At 40.8% G+C, this 26946-nt stretch overlaps 1 protein-coding gene across 1 annotated transcript in view; it reads right to left on the bottom strand.

Annotated features, from left to right (window-relative positions):
* Positions 1-2386: 2386 nt before the first annotated feature.
* APAF1 (apoptotic peptidase activating factor 1) overlaps positions 2387-26946 on the bottom strand; it is a 56532-nt gene continuing 31972 nt past the window's right edge. Inside the window, exons 20-27 of the mRNA XM_075274614.1 lie at positions 22919-23038; positions 17060-17185; positions 13041-13166; positions 11127-11246; positions 9823-9948; positions 5244-5369; positions 4778-4912; positions 2387-3475 (exon numbers count right to left, since the gene is read on the bottom strand). Of these exons, the coding sequence (XP_075130715.1) occupies positions 3329-3475; positions 4778-4912; positions 5244-5369; positions 9823-9948; positions 11127-11246; positions 13041-13166; positions 17060-17185; positions 22919-23038 (1026 nt within the window). The 3' untranslated portion in view covers positions 2387-3328. The remainder of the gene's footprint in view (positions 3476-4777; positions 4913-5243; positions 5370-9822; positions 9949-11126; positions 11247-13040; positions 13167-17059; positions 17186-22918; positions 23039-26946) is intronic.

Raw genomic sequence — 26946 nt, 5'->3', positions numbered from 1 at the left:
AAAGCATGTATGCCAGTTTTATGTTGCCAACTACACCATAAATCTGGCACACTTTCATTAGCATGTCTGCCCTATTTTTTTTTAATTCCAAATACCTCTTTAAACCTGCCACCTTTGTGAAAAGGAGTCATCACAAATTCGTATTTCCTTCAATAAATGTACTAAATTTGTATTGTTCATTTACCCCTACACTTTTTATAAATGACCCCCAAATCATTTCATCCTATCTTAGCACCAGGCAGACTGCTGGAAGATTTACTTAAAGACATAAACATGTCTGAAATAAGGCAAATATCTGTAATTATATACAAAAAAACCCAAAACATACAAACGGAAGATTTCCAAGTCCTCGGAGACAGCGGGAAAAATGAACATATTGATGATGTCGGATTATTTGGTATTCAGCATGGCACCTTCCAATGTTATGCAATCATTTTCTGATTACATCCAGCCCTAAACAATGGCGACAAATCAAAGACTAAAAGCAGAATTGTCTGGCACAATTGGCAGCAGTACTGCATGTTGTGTATGCAGCCGCAAATCAATCACACAGCTCAAGTGATGTTTGCTGGAACGGAAGATGCTTATTAGCACCAAGCATGTATGTATAGAAAAATAAAGTCTGAACAAGTGCAGCTGGAAGGGTTAATACAGTGCAGGCATTTAGAAGAACACCACACATGGTTCTACAAATAACTAAGGCTCTGTTCACATCCGCATTGTTTTGTTCAGTTTCAGAAGTAGAACAATGACCGTCATGTTGTCCATCATTTTACTGGACAATAAGCAGGCCATGCTGCGCTATTTTCTCCCCTGTCCAATTTTTTACACATCTGCAATGGAGCTCAGCTCTGGACAAAGCCTAACCTGCCATTCTCATGACCAAGTTTCACCTGTGTGTATGGCAGATTTACTGACCTATAGATTATGTCGGGTCAGGGACTCCTAGTATAAAAGCAATCTACAATGCTAGGAGTCTCTGCCTCGCAGCGACATACTGTCCCGTAGTGATTACAGTATAGGACAGTATGACACTGGGAGACTCCTCACATCATAAATAATGATCATGATCTTCAGGCCAGTGAAATGCAGAACATGGGCATGTTTACATGGTGGAATCTGGTGCGGATTTTATAGTTGCTTTCACCACAAAATCAGCAGTAGATTCTGCCAGCCATTGCTATCAACAGGACACTGAAAAAATAAGCATCTTGCTGCAGAGTCCATGGCTGATTCAGTAGAAGAGTCCATGGCACAATACACTGCGCTGATCATAATCATTCACTAAACATAATGAGGAAAGGAATTGCCGCTACAGGGAGCCATAAAATGAAAATAAATTGATGTAGATTTCCACCTTAAATTCCTCTTCATTTTGGCCATGTGATCAGTCCCTAAAGTCAAGCATTGCCTTTCGCTGTAAACATTTTTTACCTTTATTACTCTTCCCAGTCAAACAAAAACACAAATAAAATGCAATCTCTGACCTTAGCTATATACAGCAGATAACCAGCACATCCTAGAACAACCTACACTACTTTACACATGTACTACTGGAACTTATCTTGTTCTACAGTCCAGATAACAAATACCTTGTATAGACTGACAGCCCTAGCACCGTAGACAGCATCATTCTCATTAACAGGAAAAGTCATTGGGATAAATACAGCTACAGGATATTAGAAACATTAAGAGCATTATTATATAAACCTGTACTTGGTAGCACTAGTCATATTACTACCTATCCTGTACAGTAACACTGCAAACACCTAGTCAGTGACTATAATGTACCTGTCATTGACAGAAAAACACACAATCACAGCCCAGATGTATGCGAGATGTCCAGCAGCCAAAATGTTTGGGTTTAAACATCGTATTTTAGTTCTTTCTCCATTGCTTTGGTATGAGTGCCTATGTGATTTTTCCTTGCATGCGTTTTGAGCAGGCAGTTTCTTTCTAGTATGATGCTTGCCCTTACTTTGTTGTAGTTTTCTACAACTTAAGGCTCGTTCACCTCTACGCCCGGGACTCCATTCTGTAGGTTTCCGTTTCCTGCACAAAACTGAGGCAGGAGACGGAAACCTGCAGGACTCTTTCATACCCATTCATTTGAATGGGTTTGAAAGATGTCCGGCCGTGAGCGCCGGTGAGCGTTTTATGCTCTCCGTCGCAAAACCGTTTTTAAAAATCGGACACAGAGTCGGACATGCAGTACTCTGTGTCCGGTTTAAAAAAAACGGTTTTGCGGCGGAGAGCATAAAACACTCACCGGCGCACACGGCCAGACAGGTCTGACAGCTTTCCGTCTTCTGCATGCAAAAGACGGAAAGCTCAGAACGGACTCCGGCTGCTAGTGAACCTAGCGTTATTCCGTGATGCCTCCACTATAATATCCAGGACACATGATCAGATTTTGTGATCTGATGATGTGCTTTAGAGCATGTTTAGAGCCTATGCTGAAGGTATATGTCAGGAGGATTCTTCTAATCCGCAATGAAAGGTTTCAACATATCCCACCATATAGGCATACAGTGGCAAAAAGTCACAGAAAGACAAACATTATACTTATCTTGTCCTGATATAATATGTCATAGGAATCAGTCATCTGTAGACAATAGTCAGATACAAAAGCATTAAATACTAGTAAATCCACTATCCATTTCTGTATGATGGAACCGATTAATTCAATTGCTGTTTTTTGTAAATGACAGACACATGGATATTCTTCAATATAACATTGTAAAGAATCTGAGCATCTCACAGAATCCGTCTGCGTGCCTCGTATATACTGCAGTTATACTGTAAACCTCCCCTTGTTCCGGATAATAGCTACATTCTGGAATGATATTTGGATTTATCCTCGAACTTAGCATTCAGTGCAAAAAAAGGCAAAATTATATATTGCTGCAGTCTTGTCCCCAGAGAATAATTCACAGTATAAGTAATAAATGTGTATCGAAAATATTCACATGCAAAGAAGAGAAGTATTAAGCAGTAAACATAGAGCAATGGCTACTTGTGAAGTTGTACGCTGCGTGTTGGCGCTGCTCTGCGGGCGCAGTCACTTTAAGATACCTTACAGTACAGTAGAGTGATGACAGCAGAAGGTAAAGAGTGTGATTAAAAGGCATTCACTTCAATGTTACTCTGCCCCTCCTACCGCCAAGTGGCAATTAAAAAAACACAGCGTGGCGTATTTGAGAGCGCTGCTAAGCTGAGATGTGTACAAGATCCCTGTTGGTTTGCTCTCAGTTTGCATCCTGTTCTACAAGGTAGATTATCAAAAGAGCCTAATGGAACAGCATATTTAACGCACGCAGTGTCATTGTCACTCTACCAGCTGAAGCACATACAGAATTCCAAGATTGTCAATGGTTACAAAAGTTCTAAAAGAAGAACATGGATATATTGACTTCAAGTTTGTGCCATTTGTGTAGAAAGTCTGTTTGCAGGTTCCAGTGTCCACATCCCACCACTGTGAAAAAAAAGACTTTATAAGTGAAAGCTTTCCAGCTGCTCTGTTGATACAATATTGCCTATTAAAGCAATACGAAGATACAATGCAACGAATATACGAGTCACACTGAGGTCTTTGCTAGCCATCATTATCTAGAAACCTCATTGCTGTGTCAACACCTTCATATATACTACTCTGATCCAGATATTACATGTATGACAATTTATGCTACTGCCTTTAACTGCACTTGGATAGACTAATGCATCTGTATGCAATTGAAGTAGTGGTCACAATTTTGTCCCTAAAGCATAAGGGGGCATTCACACGGAGTAAAGTGGTGCTGATTCTGGCATGATACCTCACAGCAGAATCAGCGTTGAAAAAAAGCCTCCCATTGATTTCAATGTGTTCTGCGCGGAAGATGGAACTCATTGAACTCAATGGGAGGCTTTTTATCAGTGTTGATTCTGCCGCGAGTTATCGTGCCAGAATTCGTGCGACTTTACTCCGTGTGAATGCCCCCTTAATACCAGCACAGTATGTCCCTATTACAGCCACAAAACCTGGCTTGACCAGGCTGGCAGTGTAAGTTCAGGTCTTAAGGCTTGTGATAGGCCCGGACTTCAGACTGCAATAATATAGGTGTACAAACGCATCTGTATTGTACGAATGTAAAACTACCGTCACAGTCTGATTTAACAAGTACAGAGAAAGAAGAGAAATCTCCCACCCCCTGGTTGTTAAAGTACTAAGAAAGTGTATTTCATATACTAGACGGAAGCAACAAAGGTTCATATTAAATGACAGCCAGCAGAGATGTTGAAAAGTGAGGAAATGATACAGAATATGTCAGAAAATTGTATAGAGTTTCAATATATAATGAATAAAACCATAACCCCCCTTAAATGCTAGGAAGGACTCACAGTCAGGAAGTCCATATATTACAGGTTATTGCTCAGCCCCCACAAGAGGCACTTTAGAAGGCTATTGAGAAGGTACAATTAGTCCAGAATTAATAGAATATCTATGATGTGCCATAATGTAAAGCTGGATGTTCTGCTGATAGATTTCCTATAAGGGTGAAAGAACTCAAGTGCTTTCTATACTAGCATTTTTTCGGCTCAAAAAGAGTCCAGCAGCTACAAAAAAGCTATATTTAAAGCACTTATTCTTATATTCCATCATTTCCTCTCAGTTTGGTATAGGTAGCTATACCCAAAGTACATAATCCCCTTTATATTATAGTAGATTTTCTGTACATGCCGGTGCATTATAAACAGGAAACATGAATCAATGGGCTCCAATTTCTAACAAGCTTACTTTGACATGGGCTCCGGAAGTTACTAATAGTTTACTGTCGGGCGCAAAGTGAATATCTGTCACCCAGCCGTCAATTTTATTCCCAGACGTCTCATGGCATTGTCTGAGAAGTTCTCCACTCTGCACATTCCAAATCTGCCACAGAAAGGAAAAGATCATTCTTAACAACACGCCTGGATATGACAATATACAAATACAAGTAGTCCAGTTTAGCCAGAAGGTTAGATTGAGTTTAATAGGGTGAAAGAAGAGACGCAAGTGTAGTGTACTCTACAAATGGATTTCCAGTCCCCGAGTCATTTTCAGGTTTCCACCCAGTCACCTTTCACCCAGGTTTTTTGTTTAGTTTTTTTTTTTTTTTTTTTTTTTTTTATAACCCAGATTCCCTACAGGTAAACAGGTGTATACAGTATAATGTACCTGCTCAGTGGCCTCTATCAGAACCACAGATCCCACGCTAACATACCATTATTTCACCGTTGTCATCTCCAGTTGCTAAATAGCGGTTATCAGATGAAAAGTTGCAGCATCGCACACAGCTCTGATGACCTCTCAGCTCATGTAGAAGCAACGAACCAGCAAAACTCCAGATCTATAGCACAAAACAACACATATTAACATCTATTCCTAAGAATTCTTCCAACATCTTTAGATACATACAGTTTGTTATTATTTTTGAGAAGTAGCAGACTTAAAGAAATGCTTGGAAGGAGTTACTAATACATTTTACATTACAATTTGTGATCTGCTAACAGAAATTCATCAGGTTATTTTGTAATTGTCATGGTCACGTCCCATTGTCTGCTATAATGTATCCACATTCACATGTCACAATGTAGCCCTCACCTAAGGTCTAAAGTAATAAAGGCATTACAGGAAAAATATATCTTTGTACCGTATTAGCCAGTGGCTATGAAATATAAAGATTGAGTCTTCAGTAGTTGATACCTTTTTAATGGCTAACAAAAATGATGATGTATTTAATAATATGTAACAAATGTACAGGGGGGTCTTTATGTAGGAAAGATGGGACAGACACTCAGGATGTGGATGAATTCACACCACCACACGATTACAGAGCAGAGAATGGACCTCCCTGTGCCAAAACATTTCTGCAATCAAAATCATAATATCATCAATGACATAAAGATTATGGGAAGAGTATGGGAGGATAAACTCATGATGACCTTTGACACATTCCAGAGGGGGTTAAATCTGTCCCATGGTTTTATGTCATTTTACAACAACTAGACATCACATCAATCAAAGGGACCATAAACGCAGAGTGCCGTCCTGTGAACTGATCATTTGTTTTTTATCTTATTTATTTGTGTGTATACTGGTTTCCAACAGCCCTTGCCCTTTTTGTGTATAGGTTTGCTTGCCTTATGAAATTGCGCCATACCATGCCTGATGAAGAGACCTAGTTGTCTTGAAAGCTTGTAATCTGTCATTATTTTTGTTATCCATTGAAAAGGTATCAACTACTGAAGACTCAGACATTACAGGGGTATAAATAAGGGATACCGATACAACACTAGCTTTGACATTACAGCTTCCCCTTCTTGGCTCTAGACCCGTGCCTGAACGCTACAAGAAAACATCTATTACTATTATCTACTTTCTTTGATTCAAAGTAAAGGATTTGCAATACTCACTTTTTCCACTAGTTTTATCTCTAGTAAAAACAAATTCCTGAGACAACTAAAAGAACATTGTTATCCATTATTATCTCTTCCATGAATACCCCATTAACACTGCATAGAGTGAAAACACAGCTCCATTGTAATACGGTAGTCATTGAGATGGAGAGCAGGAAGACTGTACACCAAGTCCAGATGGACAGTCCTTGGAATGGTTCAGCAATCCCTGGCCCTGTCTTATAGACCCTGCTTTATTTGATGTTCCTGATGTATAGCTAGAAAAAACAACTCCCAAAAATACTCCAAAAGGTGTCAAAGTCTATCCATTAAACAGGTTGTCCTGGCTAAAAATGTATTTATTTTTTTAAATTAAGCCGAGGAGGGTAAAAAAAATAAATATTCACCTGTCTGTGAGGATCTTCCATCAACTCCAACCCTTCCTGCCCTCCCCCCTGATATGCTGCTGTTTTTTTTTTTTATTTCCGTCGCAGTGTTTATTAATTTGGGGTTGGTCTCCCAGCTAACGCTACATGGACTTTTCATTGATTTAATGGAGATGAACTGATTTTTTATTGGCTTTATGGACATTGAACTAGTTTTACTATAATATGTATTATTATTAATAGTCATTTATTGGTTACCTTAATAAATACTGGGGCCAATTTCACCAATGTGTTTATTTATTGGTTTTAGTTAATGGTTGTCATTTATGGTTTTAATGGTCACTTGTGCTATTATGAGGAAATACAGTAAATCCATTACTAGCTTTCAGCGTCTCCCCCTCCTCTCTTTTCTCCCATATACTTGATATGGATAAGGCTGCTATTAATGGTAAGACCCTGAGTTAAGGGCAGGAGAAATAATAAGTGTAGAAGGAAACATTTTTTAATAAGATATGTTACAAAGTTTCTTATATTCACTTGTACTATTTATTTCTGAAATGATAAAGGAATGTCGTGATAGATTTTGTGACGACTTAAAGGAATATCCTGCACAAGCAGGATGTGGGAGGGGGTCTAAGTGGCAAGAACAGTGCTCACAGAGTTGAAGGCCCACCTTCAGTATTGAAAGCTCAAAGCCTTGTCTGGCATTAATTTGTACTGCAAGCCGCTCTATGCAGCCTGTAATACAAATGCCAGTAGTTTACAATGTGTAAAGGGGTGTACTAAATACAGAAAAATATATACTTTTATTTATTTTTTACTTAATTTAATTAAAAATTCAAATTCCCTCATTTCCCTAGAACACATATAAAAGTACTTAAATACTGTGAAACGCATACACATTAGGCAACCCTGTGTCCGAAAATCCCCAGTCTACAAACTTTTCAAAAGATTTTTCTCATACGGTAAACACCGTATTGGGATTAAAACTGAAAGAGCCGAACCTTCGTTTTTTAGCTGTTTTGCCTCCGATAAAAATTTTAATAAAACGACACCAAAGTGTTAGATACTACCCATAATGGTATAATTAAAATGTAGACCTGATCCCATAAAAGACACCTTCTGCTTCCTTGTACAGGGAAATATAAACAAGTTATGGGTGTCAGAATATGATGACTCCAATTAAATTTTTTTTTTTCAAAGTTTTAGATTTTTATTAAGGGGCTAAACGTCAATAAAAACAATATAAATTTGGTATCCTCAGAATTATAACGACCCATACAATACAAGTGACATGTCAATTTGGCTGCAAAGTGAACGCTGTAAAAACTAAGCCCATAAGAAAGTTGCAAAAGTTTTTCTTCAATTCCACCCTATTTAGAATATTCTTGCTGCTTCCCATTGCACTGTAGACCCATCTGTCACAGAAACCTGCTAATGATTTTGAACAAAATTTAAAGGGGTTGTCCCATAACAAGGATCCTATCTATACTGCTAGTTTATGTGGATATAAGACTTTTCCTAAATACATTGGTTTATCAAAACTGCTTTGTTTGGCCGCTATCTTAATTTATTCACTTCATTGTTGACACTGGCCCTTGGGATTATCTGCTGATTTGTCAATTGAGGTAGCTGCCTGCTCTCAGGGGGGGAGGGAGGGTCTGACAAGCAACAGAGCTCCTCATATAGGGGAGGGGGAGGTGAGAGCTCCGAGATTACTGTGCTGTCTATCTTCAGCTTTTCCACTTATCAGCCAGTTTAATTGAATTTGGCTGATAAGGGCTGACATATGGAGTCCGTTACCTCTGTATGTAATGCAAGCTGACTCAAATCCAGCTCTGCTACATCAGTTTCCACATCAACGTCATACTGTGGATCATAGCAGATAGAGCAAGTGAAACCCTGCCCACCAATGTGCGAGAAATCCAGGAAGTGAAGAGAGTACAGAGCCTTCAGGCTGCAGAACAAGAGTTATGGGAATACCCCTTTAACAGTTAAAGGAGTTGAGCATTTATGGACACTTATCCCCTATCCACAGGACATGATTATATGCCCTATTCTCAGTGCGAAGAATAAGTGTCCAATTGCTGGGGGCTACCAGGTACTGTACCCTCAGTCAGTGCCCACAGCCCCATAGAAGTGAATGGAATACCAGTCATTGAAAAGCACTGGAGCTCCATTAACAGAGTGGCTTTAGGGAAGTTTTGGTCCCACATCCTCCTGATCACTGGAGGACCTAACGTTCAGGCCCAAGCCAGTGGACACTTCTCCGCGTCCTGTGATAGGGCATATAATAATGGCATAACCCCTTTGAAATCTACACGAAATACTGAACGCCCTCGTAAATACTTCCATTTCTACTGGTATTGTCACTATGTCTATTAATGTCATTCATGTCTTAAGCCGATTCCTGTAACCAAGGAGCTGTGCATTATGGAAGCTCACAGTCAAAACTAAGCTGTTAGATCACAGCTGACAGCAGGGAAGAGGGAAGCAACTGTCTGTTTCCAAGGAAACCGGTGGAAATTTAACAGCAGATATTCAACTTTTTATATAAATGTAAACTGAGAAATGCTGTTGAAAGTGAAATTACATGTAAAGGTATACATCAGGCGTAATGTGTCGCCTTCCTGCGGAGGACTGACAACGGCCGCAGTACATACAATGTCAGCCTTCTGTAGTCAGGTTCTTTGTGTAATCATCTTGTACTCTGATACTTCGCAATCTGAATAGTATCTTAACTGTGTGCAGTACCAACGTCTGTGGAATTACCACATCCAATACTATGGACATTCTGCAACCAGGCTCAGTATTACACCATATCCTGAGGTGTAACTTGAGGCTCCTTGGCCCCGATTCCTGTAATGGGGCATCCATTTACCATGTGCTCTCTATAGCAGTGGTGTTGTCTCATGTTGTAGAGAGACTTCATGGCAGCCCTTACAACTAGGCCCTGCCTGACCCTCAGCACTGTGACGCACACACGCACACACATACCGTCTATTACTCCATACTGTACCTTTGCGGTCTTATCAACTGAAGTAGATGAAAATTTCAATAAATCAGATGAAACATCACAGGACAGAACACCATCATTGTGACACTGAAATTCAGTTACTTTGTGTCCATTCTGAAGGTCCCATACCTGAAAGATTTAATAACTATATTGTTGCATATAAATCCAGAGGAGATAGAACAAAACTTGAAGGAGCAAGACAGCATATGCCACCGGGTGATATAATCCTACAGCATGTGGCTAGAAAAACTATTACATAATGTTCTGAAGCAGTAGGATATGGAAGAACTGCTGACAGCCCCACAGAGATGGATAGTGCTGTGTTCACATCTCTGTCAGGATTGATGTTCCCGGTTCCATTATAAGAGGATCGTGATGGACCTTATTGACTATAATAAGGTCCATCAAGCTTTTTTAGCAATGACGTGAGAGAATCTGTGACTGAGACACCTAACAAAATTTTTGACACATATGGGAACATAGCCTACAGTGGTGCACGGTTGACTTGTTCCATTCATATGGGAGTCATGGAACTCTTTCTCCTAATTGGTGGGAGTCCCAATGGTCAGTCCACCACCGATCTGACACTTCTGACAACTTCATTAATAGAGGAAGAAGTGTTAAGCTATTTCCTACTGGCAACAATGCTGTAAATCTGCACTTGAGTGGCCAGGCAACTGGAAGGTGCATATTCTCTCATTATGGTGTGCTCTTGGAATGGTTTACTGTATGTAAAAAAGGCTAAATTAAGATCGATGGAGACCTCTGAGCAAAAGAATAGGTATGTCCCCTCCGCCTTTCAGGTTATATAAAATAAGGATAATAAGGACCTAACAACATTCCCATTATGCCCTGGTATCTGCTATGGAGTGAATAAAGCTTTGATGTGTTGGACTTTAACATGTTGATTCATTCTTCTGCTAGAAGACAATCATTGACTTGCGTGTCTTGCAGCGGTTTTACCTCCTCTCCCTATGGCACAGAACATGCACATGCCCCAAAAAAAGTCCAAACAACAACTTTTCAGGGCAATGGGGCCCTTTTTATTTGGACCTAATTGAATATACTAGCCAATTTGAACAAATCAGACCAACAATATAATGTAAGATGTTTTTCTATCCAATATAATGAAGCTGCCAAAACAAAAAAACAAAACAAAAAAAACCCACTCCTCCAGCTGCCCTTTAGTTCAATAATATAATGAAACACGTTTAAGACATACTGTAGGCAATATGGAAGGGGAAAAAGCCAGGAAGTGTCTGCATATTGTATCTCCTGATCAGTATGAAGAGTTAAACTTTTCTTACCCTTACAGTCCCATCAAATGACCAGGAAAGGAGCTTTAAATTCTCAAGAATCCTGAAGCACCTCACAGCTTCTTTGTGCCCTTGTAGTGAAAAGCTACTTCCAGACATCCAGTCCCAGACCTGATTTAAAGTACATTATTTGGTCATTCATAAAATGCACAGTACTTCCTACCTGTATATATAATATTCAGCTTAGCGGGATACATATTACTTATGTTACATATTACAACCATATCACTTAAAGTGTAACTAAAATGTCAAACTTGTGATTTTCTGGCAGTATTTGTATCATTAATATATTTTATAATATATTTTATTGAAGCGTAATTAAAAGAGGACCTTTCATAACCTCATGAAAATGCAGTTTTATATACTGCTAGAAAGCCAATAGTGCGCTGAATTCCGCGCACTGTTGGTTTCCCCAGTATGTGCCCCGGTGGTGGAAATATCGGTGCCGTTAGTTTCGGCACCAATATCTCCCCACTGTCAGAAGGATGTTCCTCATAGCTTAGCGTCATCAGTGGGCTGTAAGGAATGCTCTACCTGATTGTACTCTAACATAGCCTTGTACTGTCACCACCTAGCGATGACCCTGAGCTGTGAGGAATGCCCCTGAGTACAAGTCTATGGACAAGTACTGTCAAGGGGAGTTCCTTATAGCACAGAGATGACACCAGGCGGTAAGGAACTCCTTTCTGACAGTGGGGAAATATTGCTTCCAAAACTAATGGCACCGCTATCTCCACCCTCAGGGCACACAGCTACCAGTACGACACATGCTAGGAATGTAGTACTGTAGTACTACAGGAGTGTACTGTGCATGTACAGGATTTCAGCACTGCACTCACTGACATCAAGGCTGACAACGCTGTTCATACACTGCCCAATGGGAGCAAACAAGAGGCCTGGATGAGTTTATTGATGACATGGCTGTGCTCGGGGACTGAAGGCTATACCCCTGTACCCCCTGAATCTAATTTGCATATCAGTTAAAAGGGTTTTTAGGCTGGTCTTACATGACAATAAGTTTAGTCCGCAATTGTGGGTTCTCGATTGCGGACCATTTGCAGACACATTGTATTCAGTGCAGCCTCTTACACCACTGGGTATTTTATCCGTGGTGTGCCGTGACCGAGGTCCGCACTGAATACTGCAGGCCCGCCAAGCACTTCTGTCTAGCCCCGCAGACAACGCCGGCAGGCGTGCATTTATAATGAAGCTCCTGGGGAGCTCGGGCCAGGCCATGGAGCGCACTTCACTTTACCTATTGGAGGGCACCGCTCCAGATGTCTGTGCGACCTGCTCTGGCTCCGGCCCACTGTTTAAAAAGTTTGAGGACCCCTGCTTTAGCCCATTAGAAGCCGAACTTCAGCTTTCTGTTGTAGGTTTGCATGTATGATTAACCTCATATACAATGGGGCTGATCACACGTGAGGCCCTGCGCCGTGGTCTCTGCAATGATTTAGCTGCAGAAATCACAGCAACGGTCGAGCAGGATGCTTCTTTTAAACATGCTGGAAAAAATAACTTTTAAAAAAAGTAGCAAAAAGCACAAGGGCTTGAAAAAAATCCTTCAAAATCTCCTGCGTGGAAAATGCCCTAATAAATAATGTAATATTCACCTTTTACATTTCACAACATCTCTACTCAAACAGAAAGCATTATACTTTGCACATAATTTTACATGAAGCAAACAGATATAATCTGGGGATTACTATTTTCTGACACGATAGGGAATGTAACATGTTGAAATCTGTAATGATATGGTGCTATTGCAGGGAGAGAACATACAATAACCATGCCATTTCTAATGGGTTTCTGTTCTGCTGGGAGGCAAAATAAATGGATAATAACTTATCTGTGTTATATAAAATGTACAGTAGTGCTATGTAAAATGAGGAATAAAGTACTCACCCTGATTGTCGAGTCATCAGAACTTGATACAAGCCATTTCCCATCGGGCGTGAACTGGCAATGCTGGACAGTTTTACTGTGACCTTTTAAGTGCTTCAGAAATGTGCCATTGACCAAATCAAAGACCTAAACCCAAAAAATAATTTGCAATGGAAGGCTTTAATTGTGTTTTTGTCTCATTAAGGAACACCCTTTATGTTATATAGTGTGGCAAAGCTGACATTGCATTGAATTCAGTGAACTATAAGATTTGCATGTATATGTCACATTTTCAGAGATATCAAAGCCATTATTTCAGCGGTAGGAGCGCCCTGGATGGTAAAATTTCTATAGACGTACTATAGCCGGTCATTGATGAGGCTGAGCTGTGAGGCCTGCCCCTCTAACAGTGCACTGATTTCAGCAGCCAACACTAACAGTACCAATATCTGTGGAAGTGTGGCAAGTACTTGCAAAACTGAAAGTGCACTGAATATTGAGCACGGTCGGCTTTACAGTAATATATAACATGCCTCATCTTAGAGGACATGACTGGCTCTGTTTAAGATTATGGTTTATAGCTAAATCCAGCCAGAATTTACACTTATTAAAAATTACCTATAATCCCTAGATATTCCAGGAATAATGTTAAATTAGCACCACTTGCTGCTTTTATGAATATCCTTTACTGTATTCAATTCAGCAAACGCAGCAATATAAACATATATGCTCAGCTTTGCCTCTCTGTCTGATCCTACAGCTATGCAAGAGACCCCCTTTGTGTGGTGGGTGCCTCTTCCCTGCTTACCAGAGTAGATGCTGAGCAAGTACTGAGCATTACTGCCATTGGATTTGCTCAGCATCTCCTGTGACAAGCAGAGAAGATGCCGCAGCTTCTGAGGCAGCTAGCTTACTACGCCAGGATCCCTGGAGTAAAGTGAGAAGCAAGACTGAGCATGTGTGTCCACCTTGCCACATTTAGAGAGGGTGGACACAGTAAAAGCTATTTATAGAAACAGCAGGTGGTGCTATTCTAACATTTTACTGGAATATACTGGGCTATATACTGGGCTTTAAGGACTAAAACTAAAGTGAACCTGTCAGGTGGTTTGGGACAGTAAACCAACAGCATGCCATTACGTAGCTGGAGTCCCAAACCAATCGCCTGTCCAAGGACTGTGAAGAAAATGAAGTTAGAAATCAGAAGTAGATATGGCCATTAAATTGAGGCGAGTACACCTTGCTTTACGTCACATGCCCTGTGCTGTTGTTTGGAACCCTAAAGCGCAGCCATGTAACTGCATGTACGTGTTTTAGACATCCCAAACCACATGACCGATTCCCTTTAACTGTAAACAATATTCTTTTTCATCTTATTTAACCCTTTAAATACTTTAGGAGAAAGTGGTGCATGGGTCACATATTTTAGGAGAATGAGTTCTAAAGGTAATAAATGAACTACATTATACAGTCCAGTATTTACTACTAAGTGTTTAGCATAGAAAGCTAACGAGACCTATACAATTAACAAATATGTAAAAGTATTCAGTGAAGTAATATGGTGGTCAGGGGTTAATGAGATAAAACAGCATTAGAGGAAGGGCTTAAGAAAAAGAGTTTAATCTTCCCAAGATTGTGACATTCACATTCATCTACCTTGTTTTCCTGTTTCCTAGAAATAGCTCTGCACCTATTTCAGTAACATTATCCTTTAAATACACATTCTATTATTCAAGCAGAAAGAACAAATTGGTTATTGAAAATGGAAGATTATGGCAGGAGAAATGCCCCCATGCCGAGTTATAAAAACCAGGGCTTTAAAGGGAATTAAAACCACTGCAAGAAAAAGAGCGTTTATTTGCAATGCGGGGGCCTATTGTCCTGTCTCCAGTTTCCATTCCACTGACATTATTTAAATTTTACCAGATGTTTAGGAATAAAATGAAGCCGTGTGACTCTGTGACACCTGCTTGGTAGAGACAATGGATTCCAGCAGAATTGATTCTGTACAGTTGGAGAAAGTCTTTGTCTTCTAATTGGGATGAACATGGAACACAGCGGCGGGCAGGCAGCGGCAGACCTTTCCGCCAGCATGGCTCTGAAGTGGTGTCACCAATAAGCGTGCGCACAATTACACAAGCTTTACAACTACCAAGTGCTGGTCTGTAATGGTCCCAAGGTTATGTGTGATATAAGGACTATATACTGTACAGGAACCAAAATATATCTTTACATCAGTGTTTTATGTAGACATATGCCTATGTTCTGTCTTTTCCACTGGTTAAAGCAGCGGCCTTCATTCTGTAACCTGTATCTGAAGTTAAAACGTTATATCCATAGTCAGCTATTTTGGAAGCTTCTGTCACAGAACTACATACAAGTATATAGACACATCCCTGCTTATCCTCTGCATGCCTCTGAATCTTGTATACTGGTTTTCCCTTGACAACTTCCCTGTAATTTGCTTGCTGTTTGGTCTTCTTAAAGGGGTTTTCAAAGCTAAATAATTGATGGCCTATACCTATAATGGGCCATCAAAGATCGGCAGGGGTCTGACACTCTGGTCCTTGGATAATAAACTATGAAGAAGTTGCAATATTTTGGTAAGCGCCGCAGCCTCCTCAGTACTTACCAAGCCTGTCTGTGCTTGGTATCGCAGCTCAGCCCATTCACTTGAGTTTTATTAAGCTGCAATCCGGCCATGTGACCAATAGACATGACGTCACATGGCCTGTGAAGTGGAGGAGACACGTCAAACAGCTCCAAAGATCTTAAATGGATGACTTATTCTATGTAGGTCACCAATTTAAAAGTCCTGGAAAACCCAAAATTTTGTTTAAGACTGTCAGTGTCATCTACCCTATGACTGTGGGATAGGATGCTCACTATCAGCCCCAGGAAGCCCACTGCAAGCCCCCCTTTCACCACAGGGCCTGCTATACCACAGGTATAGCAGGCACATTGCTGGTTTGATGTATGAAAAGTGCATATATTGGCTATTGACATCCAAGTAGAACATCAGAATGATAATCTAGTCTAGTCATAACTGGATGCTATGGAGATCACTACCTAGTTGTACTAGCTTTAGTTCACCAGACTCAGAAAGTTCATGCTTTCCACTGCTGGTGCAAGGTACATACTGTATAGCTGGCATCATCTCTCAACCTTATGTGGTCACATTTTATTTGTAGGTTAATCTACATAGTGCATGTCAATGATCTGTTTGTAAAAGATCTGAAGCAGTTATATAGATGAGTCAGCGCTTGCTTATAAAGTTGACAGAAAGGACAATGTACTTATAAAACCAACAGGCCTATGTACTCAAATAGATGCCTCTGATTTCACATACTATAAATGTCTCCCCAAACCAGGCTACAGACATATTGTAAAAGTGAATCATGTGCTTGAGCACACTAAGAAATGCTTTTCCTTGTGGAAACTGCTCTTCCTTTCAACCATTCTACAAATAGCAGTCCTTTCATCTCTTACCTTTCTCATCAAGACTAAAATCATACCTCCATAAAAAGCGAAGTTGTAGGGAAAATATCCCTCCCCCCCAAAAAAAAAAAACCAAAAAAAAAAAAAACCCAACAACCCCAAGGCGGGAGACCGGTAGCCAGGCTTCTGTATAGAATTGAAAAGTTTTCCTATGTTTAGTGAGTTCTCAGCCGAGAAGGATTTTGTTTTGTTTATTTTGTGCCTCTAAAAAGGCAGTGTATGCGCTACAAGTGAATAAAGCCTGAACTTGTGTGCAATCCAGTGTCTGTGTCCCTGTTTCCTGCACTGCTACAAGCATCTACCTACTTTATAATAAGGGTTTCACTAATCCTTGCTGTATGGAACAGGAATAATACCCCTCCATCTTTCAATGGCTGTGCTACCCTGGCATCAGGTTGACCAATTTAGACTGATTTAGTTATCCCTATGTAAAACAGGGTCACAGCTACTTTTGATGTAAATGGTGGGAAAAACAGCAAAACATAAAACGGCAATAAAAATGATGCCACTATAATGCCTAGTGCAGATCTGCATACACGTACCTGGACACTTCCATCTTCTCCACCAACAGCCGCCAAGTGTTGATCAGGACGCAGGCAGCAGCATGTTAATGGAAAGTCCTGTCTGCTGCTCTGACAAATGGTATCTCCAGTCTTTCCATTAAGAAACTGACAAAAGAAGATAAGATGCAATTAGCAAAAAACTCATTATGGTATGTGATATATTTGTTAATCCATGTGACTAGTCACTTAAACCCATGGAGTTCACTGGCGAAGGATGAATGTGCTGCCACCAATCTAGTGTATGGATGACAACTTCATTGTTCTAAGGACTGGGGTCTCAGCCACCAGAACTGATCTGATGCTTATGTTATAATAGATGTTGTAAAGCATGTGTAAATGTCAAAAAACTTGTGGGGTCAAAGGCCTTTCATCCTTTTGACAGTTACAACCCACATTCAAATGACATAAGTGTTACAACACCAAGGGTCCGAACTCTTGGACTCCCAGTGTACATGAGAAGGGGTCCCTACATCCCCTGTGTGAATGGAATGGTAACGTACATCTATGAGAACAGAGTAGTGGTCAAAAAAGGAGACATTGGTCCCAATTCTCAAGAATGCTGGGGGTCTCAATGTTAACTCTAGAGATCAGAAACGTCTCACCTGTCCTGTGGAATTGGGTCACGTTATTAGTGGAAAAACACACAAATAAGGTCTTGTTCACATCTGCCTTGGTATTCCGTTCAGGGAGACCACATGGGGGCCCCCCCTGAACAGAATACCAAACGCATTTGCAAGTGGTGTGAGGACCCCAAAGATTATAATGGGGTCCGTGTGCTTGCCGCGAGATCTCCGCGGGGAATATACAGACAGGAAAGTACTTCACAATGTACTTTCCTGTCCGCATGACTCGTGCGGAGATTTTGTGGCAAGCACACAGAAACCATTATAGTCTATGTGGTGTGTGCGTTTTTAATGCACAGCACTTGCAAATGCATTTGGTAGTCCATTCAGGGGTCCCCATGCAGGCACATGACAGGTAAGCCCTCATGTGCCTACATAGACAGAAAAATAAAGTTATGAATTTTGGAAGGCATGGATGGAAAAGGTCACTGATCCTTATCAACCAAATTACCCCATACCCTTAAGGGGTTAAAGACATTTATACTGTAGTTTAGCTTTATATAGTTATTTATTCGAATTCCACATATTTTTTAACTCAATATACTGACAAAACATATACAGAACAACAAAATACAATAAAAGTATTTATATTACAAATGTATGCAACATCACCATACAGTGTAAGCAGATGAATCTTACTGCATGCAGGTTGATGGCATTACAAATCTGTAAAATTAAGACATCTCCTAAGAAACCCACAATAACATACTAGTGAGAAAGTCCTGGAGGGCGTGACTATCAAATAAGGTCAAAGGAGACATTCGCCAGGGCCCCCATAAAACTATAACAATTACTCGGGGCACAATTCCACAAACTTTAATGAAACTGCAATTGAATTCATGATAGACTAAAGAAGGAGTGTAGTGGTGTCCTAGACATGACCTGTAAAGGTGAAAAAAGGGCCAAGTGATATTTTTCTGTGTCCCTCTAAAGCCTTAGACGGCATATACTCTCCGCTATAATTGATATCATTTCTAGAACTCTCAGATTAATTAGGATAATTACACAGATGTATCCTGGACCACGTACATTAATATAATTACAAGCATCCAGGGAGAAAAAAAAAAAATCACATTTATTTTTCTCTTAGAAATAAATGCTCCTTCAGTGCTGAAAATATTATGCCAATAATAACAAACAAAACTACAATAATTAAAAGTAAATTATTTATTATTACATAATGAAATGGTACACAATTTTTTTACGGTTTAATTTCTGCTTGCTGTCAGATAATGAAAACAATCTGCATCTTCAAAGATTAAAGGCCTACACTTGGAAGAGGTCCCTCAGGGACATTAGATCATGTGGTTAAAGGGGTTATCTGGTTTCTAACATTGATGGCCTCTCCGTACATCGGATATGCCATCAATGTTAATATACAGATAACCCCTTTAAATCTACTACTTTCAAAAGGAATTATCTCTAGGATATTTATAATGGTGTCTTTCTAAAAATCTTGAGGAGCTCCTTGAATCAATTAGAGTGTGATGTAAGCAACATGTAAGTGCACTACCTATTGAAGAATAGTCAATGCCTCAGATACTGCAAGCAGTTATAAAAGCCAGAGGTGGTGCAACAAAGTCCTAGTGATGGTTTGGAGTGTTATTTTGTTTGTTTGTTTTTCATGATTCCATAATTTTTTCCTCAGAATTGAGTGAGTCCATAATTTATTCCCTGTGCTTGTTCTAAAAATCTAACTGTTACTTGTTACCACGATTATTTTTTTTAATTTCATTTAGTGTTTCTTAAAGCCAGAAAGTTGCCATATGAAATGCCTTTAGTTTTTTTCCTCATGACTGTGATCTGCTTTTATTCTACAAAATTAAACAACTCAAGGAACATCCTCAGGGACTGGTGATTCCATAATTTTTGCCAGGGGTTGTATATCCTTGCTACCTGTGGTCACGTGACCCCTGCTACCTGTTTGTTGATTCTTGATGCCGTTCTGCTTTTAATTTATATACCGGTCTGTTCCGTTTTTAGCCTTGTTCTGTTTCTGTGGTGCTACCTGGTCAGCTGCTACCAAACTGGGACAAACTCAGGAGGTGGCAGCCTGAGAGACTCCCTAAAGCAAAGACCTGATTCCTGTATGGGGCTCAAAAGGTGAAGACCAGCGAGTCTGCTGGGATAATGCCTTTAAAGGTGAACCCAACCCAAACCAGTTGGTAACACAAACGGAGTCACAATCCAGTGCCAACTGGGCTGAGAGGAGACACTAATTGACCCATATTTGCTGAAGATGCAGGACAACTCAAAAACATGCTCTGGTCTTGCAAATATATTTTTGGATTTTGCAGGGAGGCGGACAAATTAAGCAGTGTTATTAGTTATGCATATATCCTATCATGTTATATTTAGAAAATTTGTTCATTGTAAGACCTGGTTCACATCTGCATTCGGGGAGACCGCATGGGGACCCTCCGAACTAAATACCGCACACATTGGCAAGCGGTGAGCTTATGAAAGCACACGGACCCCATAGACTATAATGGGGGTCAGTGTGCTTTCTGCGTGGTGTCCACACGGAACATGCGGACAGAAAAGTACTTCATGATCTAATTTCCTGTCCCCATGATTTGTGCGGACACCGCGCAGAAAGCACATGGACCCCATTATAGTCTATGGGGTCCGTATGATTTCACTGCTCACCGCTTGCCAAATTGTTTGGTATTCCGTTTGGGGGGTCCCCAAGCGTATTCCTCAAACGCAGATGTGAACCGGGGCTAAGAAGTTGCCTTGTTGTAAGCATGACTATGTCTTATGTATGGGTTATTTCAGGTCCCACAATACATTCCAGGATGCAGGTAGCTAGTTGGGGCCAGGGTGTAAATTTAGTTGTTTACAAGCTAAGACTGGGTTCACTGATTCCAAAACTTTTGAAGAACCTTGTTGCATCGCACTGCCCCAACCTTTTCTAGATAGGTAGAATTCATTCTGTTAAGCTGTTCACCCTAACCTGCATTCTATATTATTTGTGCACCCTTTCAAACCCGGTGATCTCCGCTTCTTTAGCTACCCTACAGAAGAAGGTCTTTAATTTTATAAGGGCATATAAGCAATAGCGTGATTCGCAGGCACATCATATACCTCCATAAGAGATCTTAGACCTGGACTAGCTACAATGGGTTGCACTAGAATCCCTGTTGTGGACCCTCAAATTCTCACTTTCAGCAGATGCAAAAGTGACTGATGATATGTTACAACTGAGGCAGAGGGTCCGTATTTCCTACCGATTACAAAGTCCAATTTCACCAATAATACAGTTGTTCATCAGTCCGCTCTTTCCTCCGGGACTATCTCCAGAGGAGTTTGTCTGGTGGAGACACGTTTGGTTTCACTATATCGCTGATTTCCTCTGTGACCGGTGGTGTTCAACAGAGAATACTTTCTCAACATGTATAACTTATAGCTTATTGGACAGCACAGGTCTTTCACTTCCTCCGTTCCCTTGCCCCACTCAACCCGAAAATTTCCCCCTTTTTTGAAAGACTGCCTGTTCAGAGCGGCTAATAGAGTCTCCCTTGTTTATATATTGTGTACTGAACGCCCACCCCCATGACTCCAAACTATACTTCAAAGGGAACTTGATTCCCTTCTCACTCCATCTCAGTGGATTTACTGCTGCACAGCTACAGCTGTATTAGTAAAAGCAGTTGGCAGGTCACCCTTATGGAACCTTCTTTGAAAATTCTTCATAGGACATACTTGGTCCCTCATTGCCTTCATAGCTTTTATCCTATAGTCCCGTCACTCTGTTTTAGAGGTTGTGACACCCTGGGCACTGCACCCCATATCTGGTGGTCCTGCCTCCATACCCATCACCTTTGGGTGGCTATTCATAGAATGGCGCAACAACTTTTTGAACAGTCATTCCCTTTATCCTTTCTTCTTAGTCTTAAGCCCAATACATCCAGGAAAACGTCAAAAGCATATGTCATAATTCATGTTTTATAACAATCTGCGTACAGGAATAAAGTTAGGAACACAGGTGCTTCTCTGAGACTAAATGCCTGGACTGATAACCTTCAGAACCAGCTAAACTTACGTATTGACTGCAAGGATTGCCATTTCACATTTATTTAGCATCGCTTGACACGAATATCATTCCAATATGAAGTACCCATACAGAACTATGCCATATTATAAATATAAGTCATATCACTGTGGACTTGTTGCATCTAACTTAGTCACGAGTGGGAAGTAACTTTATTACCTTTGGTATGCCAGTGTACTGGCACAGTATACTGTGTGATAATAGAGGGCATAGGAGTAAATGGCCTTGGTACATTAGTGTCTCATCTACCGAAAGTGGCAGATGGTGACTGCTATTTGTATGGAGGTTGGGGGTGCCTCTCTCCTTTGTAGCCTAGTGTGATAAGTGAATATGGATGTGAGTATGGACAGAGAGTCCCCCTTTTTAAGATCACATCCAGGGTTATGTGATTGTGTAGTTCAGATCCCTGAAAATAAGGTATCAGGGATTTCAATGTCTAGCCTTTTATGTAGGAAATATACTGAGGGAAGGTATGGTGTGCATCGGGCATGTTCTGAAACCTATATTATGCTCAAAAGGTGGTTTGTAGATATTGGCTACAGGTAAATCTATCAGAAATTTCAAAGGTAATGAAATATCTCAACTATTTTGGTGGAAAAAGATTTTTTAAAGAAGCAAAATAAATTTGAGAAACGACAAGGAAAATAGGTTGTCCAGGATTGGCACCAGAGGCTGGTTACTGCCCCAGCGTCTAGATATAACAAGTATAGCAATAATAAAAATATGTCCAAGCTACCGGTTTTTAAAAATGGTTTACTTTGGTAAATGTAGCAGAATCTAATAGGATTGTGATGCAAATAAGTCCAATGCAGTGCAGGCATGGTTATGTAGAAGAAAAGGATTTATTTTTTCTTGGTTTTCAAAATTGTAATGTATGATACTTATCCAGGTATCCAGGTAATGTATAATACTTATCCAGGTATCATAGAATAAAAGAGGTCAGATTTAAGAGAAAGAAATTGAAAACTTGTCCAGATTATGGTTGTGGCTTTATCATTCACTGATAACAAAAGAGATCTTGAGAATAAAGAATGAAAGCAAAAGAACATTTAAGAATTTTGAGAATATTTAGGTATATTTCATTACACTGTAGAATCCCTTTAGTTGACTATAGTAGCTAAAAAGATATATATTGTAATGTATTATTAACACTCTACTCACCAATAACCGATCTTCCTTGTCGGGTGCTAACACAGTCACTTCATCTCCAGTGAACACCACATCAAATTCACGCTTCAGGATGGTGCCTGAGGGCTTGCACACTTTGCTTGTTTCCCAAAGCTATTTTTATAAGATAAAAAAATGAAATGTATTCTGGAGTATATTTCATAGACATGACCTAATTACAAGCCATTTACTTGCCAGCAGATTTTATACAAATGTATTTATTTTATTCAGAGCCTCATGAAAGCATTAAGGGCCTACAGAATTACCTTCAAGAAACTGGTAGTATTCTTATTATTGAAGACTATGCAATTCCTAATCCAGAGAATCCATTGATAGTCTTAATTTAACACAGTAAAAACTAGATCTTACCCCACAAGTAAAGCCAATAACATACTAAGAGAAATGCACCATGACATATTTTATTTATTTATTTTGCTTGCTTATATAGTGCCAACATATTCTGCAGCACTTTACAGATATTGTTATTAAAGAGGACCTTTCACCTCCTGGAGCACATGCGGTTTTATATACTGCTAGAAAGTCAGTCAGGAACGCCCTTCCTCACAGCAGTGTCTATTGCGCTTTACTGTGAGAGGGGACGTTCCTTACCGTCCAGTGATGACACTGAGCGGTGAGGAACACCCCCCCAGTACTTGTCTATGGATGTGCACTATCAGGAGGAGGGGGCATTCCTCACCGCTCTCACAGTACAGCGCTATAGGTGCTACTATGAGGAAGGGCGTTCCTAACTGACTGTCAGAAACACCCTTCTGACAGTGAAGAGCTACGGTACCGGCACCGATAGCTCTTCACTGGGGGCACAGAACATGAAAGCCAATGCTGAATTCAGCACACTGTTGGCTTTCTAGCAGTGTATTATACCGCATGTGCCCCAGGTGGTGAAAGATCATCTTTAATCACTGTCCTAAGGAGAGCTCATAATATTAATTCCCTATTAGTAAGTCCTCGAAGTGCAGGAGGAAACCAGAGTACCCGGAGGAAATCCATGCAAACACATGGAAAACATACTCATGCCATTCAGCTGGATTCGACCCAATGGTGCTAACCACTAAGCCACTACAGTTATACAAGTCTTTGCATTGGCTCTTCATTCACATTAATGGATGAGGGTTAGAAGTAAGGCCATATCACTGGACACCATGTGCTATAATAGAAGTTGGACAGGTACACTGACACAGGACATTGCTTACACAAGATATGTTTGGAACATTTATACAGTTTTTACAATAGTTGGGACAGAATCTACAGTTTTAGGGTGCATTCACACGGAGTAACGTGCCGCGTGACCTGGCACGTATACGCAGTGTGAGATTTTGAGCGCCGTATACGCTCCCATTGATTTCAATGGGAGTTAGTCTCGTATACGTCGCGTTATTTTGCGGCTGTGATTTTGCAGCCACAAAATCATGGCCGCAAGATAACGCGACGTATACGATCCAGGCTCCCATGGAAATCAATGGGAGCGTATACGACGCTCAAAATCTCACACGGCGTATACATGCCAGGTCACGCTGCACGTTACTCTGTGTGAATGCACCCTTATACTAGTTTTTATAATCCATATGAGGAGCAACTCTAGATGAATACAGGCAATAGAGAGCTAGTGTTGTGTTACCTCACCAACATTAGCAATAGAAAGAGATACAGAGAATACAACCAAAAACAGTTGTTAAACATCATTTTTAGAAAACATTCACACAATGTTTTTATCCACAGCCATTTGGTCTCCGCCTGGGACCTGTTTTCACGGATCCATCATAGACTATTGAGACAGTAGACTATTGCAGTCTATTGAGGCATCTGTAAAAATTGGACAAGATGGGACGTATTCTATTTCTGAGGAAACAGACCATCCAAAAAGGGACATGTGAATAGCCACATGGAAATAATTTTTGACCTGTGTGTGAATATAACCTAAAAGTAAATCACACTACGTCCTATTAGAAATAAATGTGTAATCAGATACAGATTTAGAGTTCTTATGGTCCCATGGTGGCATGTCTATAGGGAGCAATGTACAAACAGCAATTGTCCTGACCAACTCCAACACTAAAAAGGACAATGCAAGACAGACAAAATCTTAATTTACAGGCCTTTGAGAATAAGGAGTAGAGATGAGCGAACAGTGTTCTATCGAACACATGTTCGATCGGATATCAGGGTGTTCGCCATGTTCGAATCGAATCGAACAACACGTGGTAAAGTGCGCCAAAATTCGATTCCCCTCCCACCTTCCCTGGCGCCTTTTTTGCACCAATAACAGCGCAGGGGAGGTGGGACAGGAACTACGACACCGGGGGCATTGAAAAAAATTGGAAAAAGTAATTGGCTGCCGAAATCAGGTGACCTCCATTTTAGACGAATAGTGGATTTCAAATCCGGGTCATATGAGAATGTGAACTTTGTGACTATGAGACAGGGATAGCTGTACAGGCAGGGATAGCTAGGGATAACCTTTATTTAGGGGGGAATGTTATTAAAAATAACTTTTTGGGGCTCTATCGGGTGTGTAATTGTGATTTTTGTGAGATAAACTTTTTCCCATAGGGATGCATTGGCCAGTGCTGATTGGCCAGAGTACGGAACTCGACCAATCAGCGCTGGCTCTGCTGGAGGAGGCGGAGTCTAAGATCGCTCCACACCAGTCTCCATTCTGAGCCGAGGGTGCGCTTGAACCCTTGTGCACACTCTGCTTCATCAAGCTAATAGAATGCATTGGCCAGCGCTGATTGAAGCAGAGCTGAATCTGTGTGCTTAGCTCAACTACTCCACCGGTGTAGTTGAGCTAAACACACACATTCAGCACTGCTTCATCACGCCAATAGAATGCATTGGCCAGCACTGATTGGCCAGAGTACGGAATTCATCCAATCAGCGCTGGCTCTGCTGGAGGAGGCGGAGTCTAAGGTCGGACCAGAATGGAGACTGGTGTGGAGCGATCTTAGACTTCGCCTCCTCCAGCAGAGCCAGCGCTGATTGGTCGAGTTCCGTACTCTGGCCAATCAGCGCTGGCCAATGCATTCTATTAGCCCGATGAAGTAGAGCTGAATGTGTGTGCTTAGCACACACATTCAGCTCTACTTCATCGGGCTAATAGAATGCATTGGCCAATCAGCGCTGGCCAATGCATTCTATTAGCGTGAACTGAGTTTGCACAGGGGTTCTAGTGCACCCTCGGCTCTGCTACATCAGATTGCTACATCTGATGTAGCAGTGCCGAGTGTGCATCAGATGTGTAGTTGAGCAGAACTGGCTCAGCACTGCTAAGTCTCTGCATTCGCATAGGAATGCATTGGCCAGCCTTCGGCCAATCAGCGCTGGCTCTGCCGGAGGAGGCGGAGTCTAAGGTCGGACCTGAATGGAGACTGGTGTGGAGCGATCTTAGACTCCGCCTCCTCCAGCAGAGCCAGCGCTGATTGGTCGAGTTCCGTACTCTGGCCAATCAGCACTGGCCAATGCATTTCTATGGGGAAAAGTTAGCTTGCGAAAATCGCAAACTGACAGGGATTTCCATGAAATAAAGTGACTTTTATGCCCCCAGACATGCTTCCCCTGCTGTCCCAGTGTCATTCCAGGGTGTTGGTATCATTTCCTGGGGTGTCATAGTGGACTTGGTGACCCTCCAGACACGGATTTGGGTTTCCCCCTTAACGAGTATATGTTCCCCATAGACTATAATGGGGTTCGAAACCCGTTCGAACACTCGAACAGTGAGTGGCGAATTTCGAACCTCGAACATTTTAGTGTTCGCTCATCTCTAATAAGGAGGTATGTATGGATTCTGGCTGCAACAATCCAAATCCATATTCTTGGCATTTTCATATACATACTCAAAACTACTTACACTAAGAAAGAACCGGTATTTACAGACCGGACAAAGGTTCACATAATCTCATTTGTTGTATGTTTCCAATATTGCTATACACGACCTTGACTTCTAAGTTCCATGTTTATTTCTCATTTCCAATGGCTATTAACTTCATTGTGCTTTCACTACTCAC

This window comes from Leptodactylus fuscus, chromosome 5, assembly GCF_031893055.1.
Source record: "Leptodactylus fuscus isolate aLepFus1 chromosome 5, aLepFus1.hap2, whole genome shotgun sequence".
NCBI lineage: Eukaryota > Metazoa > Chordata > Amphibia > Anura > Leptodactylidae > Leptodactylus > Leptodactylus fuscus.
This window is presented reverse-complemented; position numbering and strand designations above follow the sequence as displayed.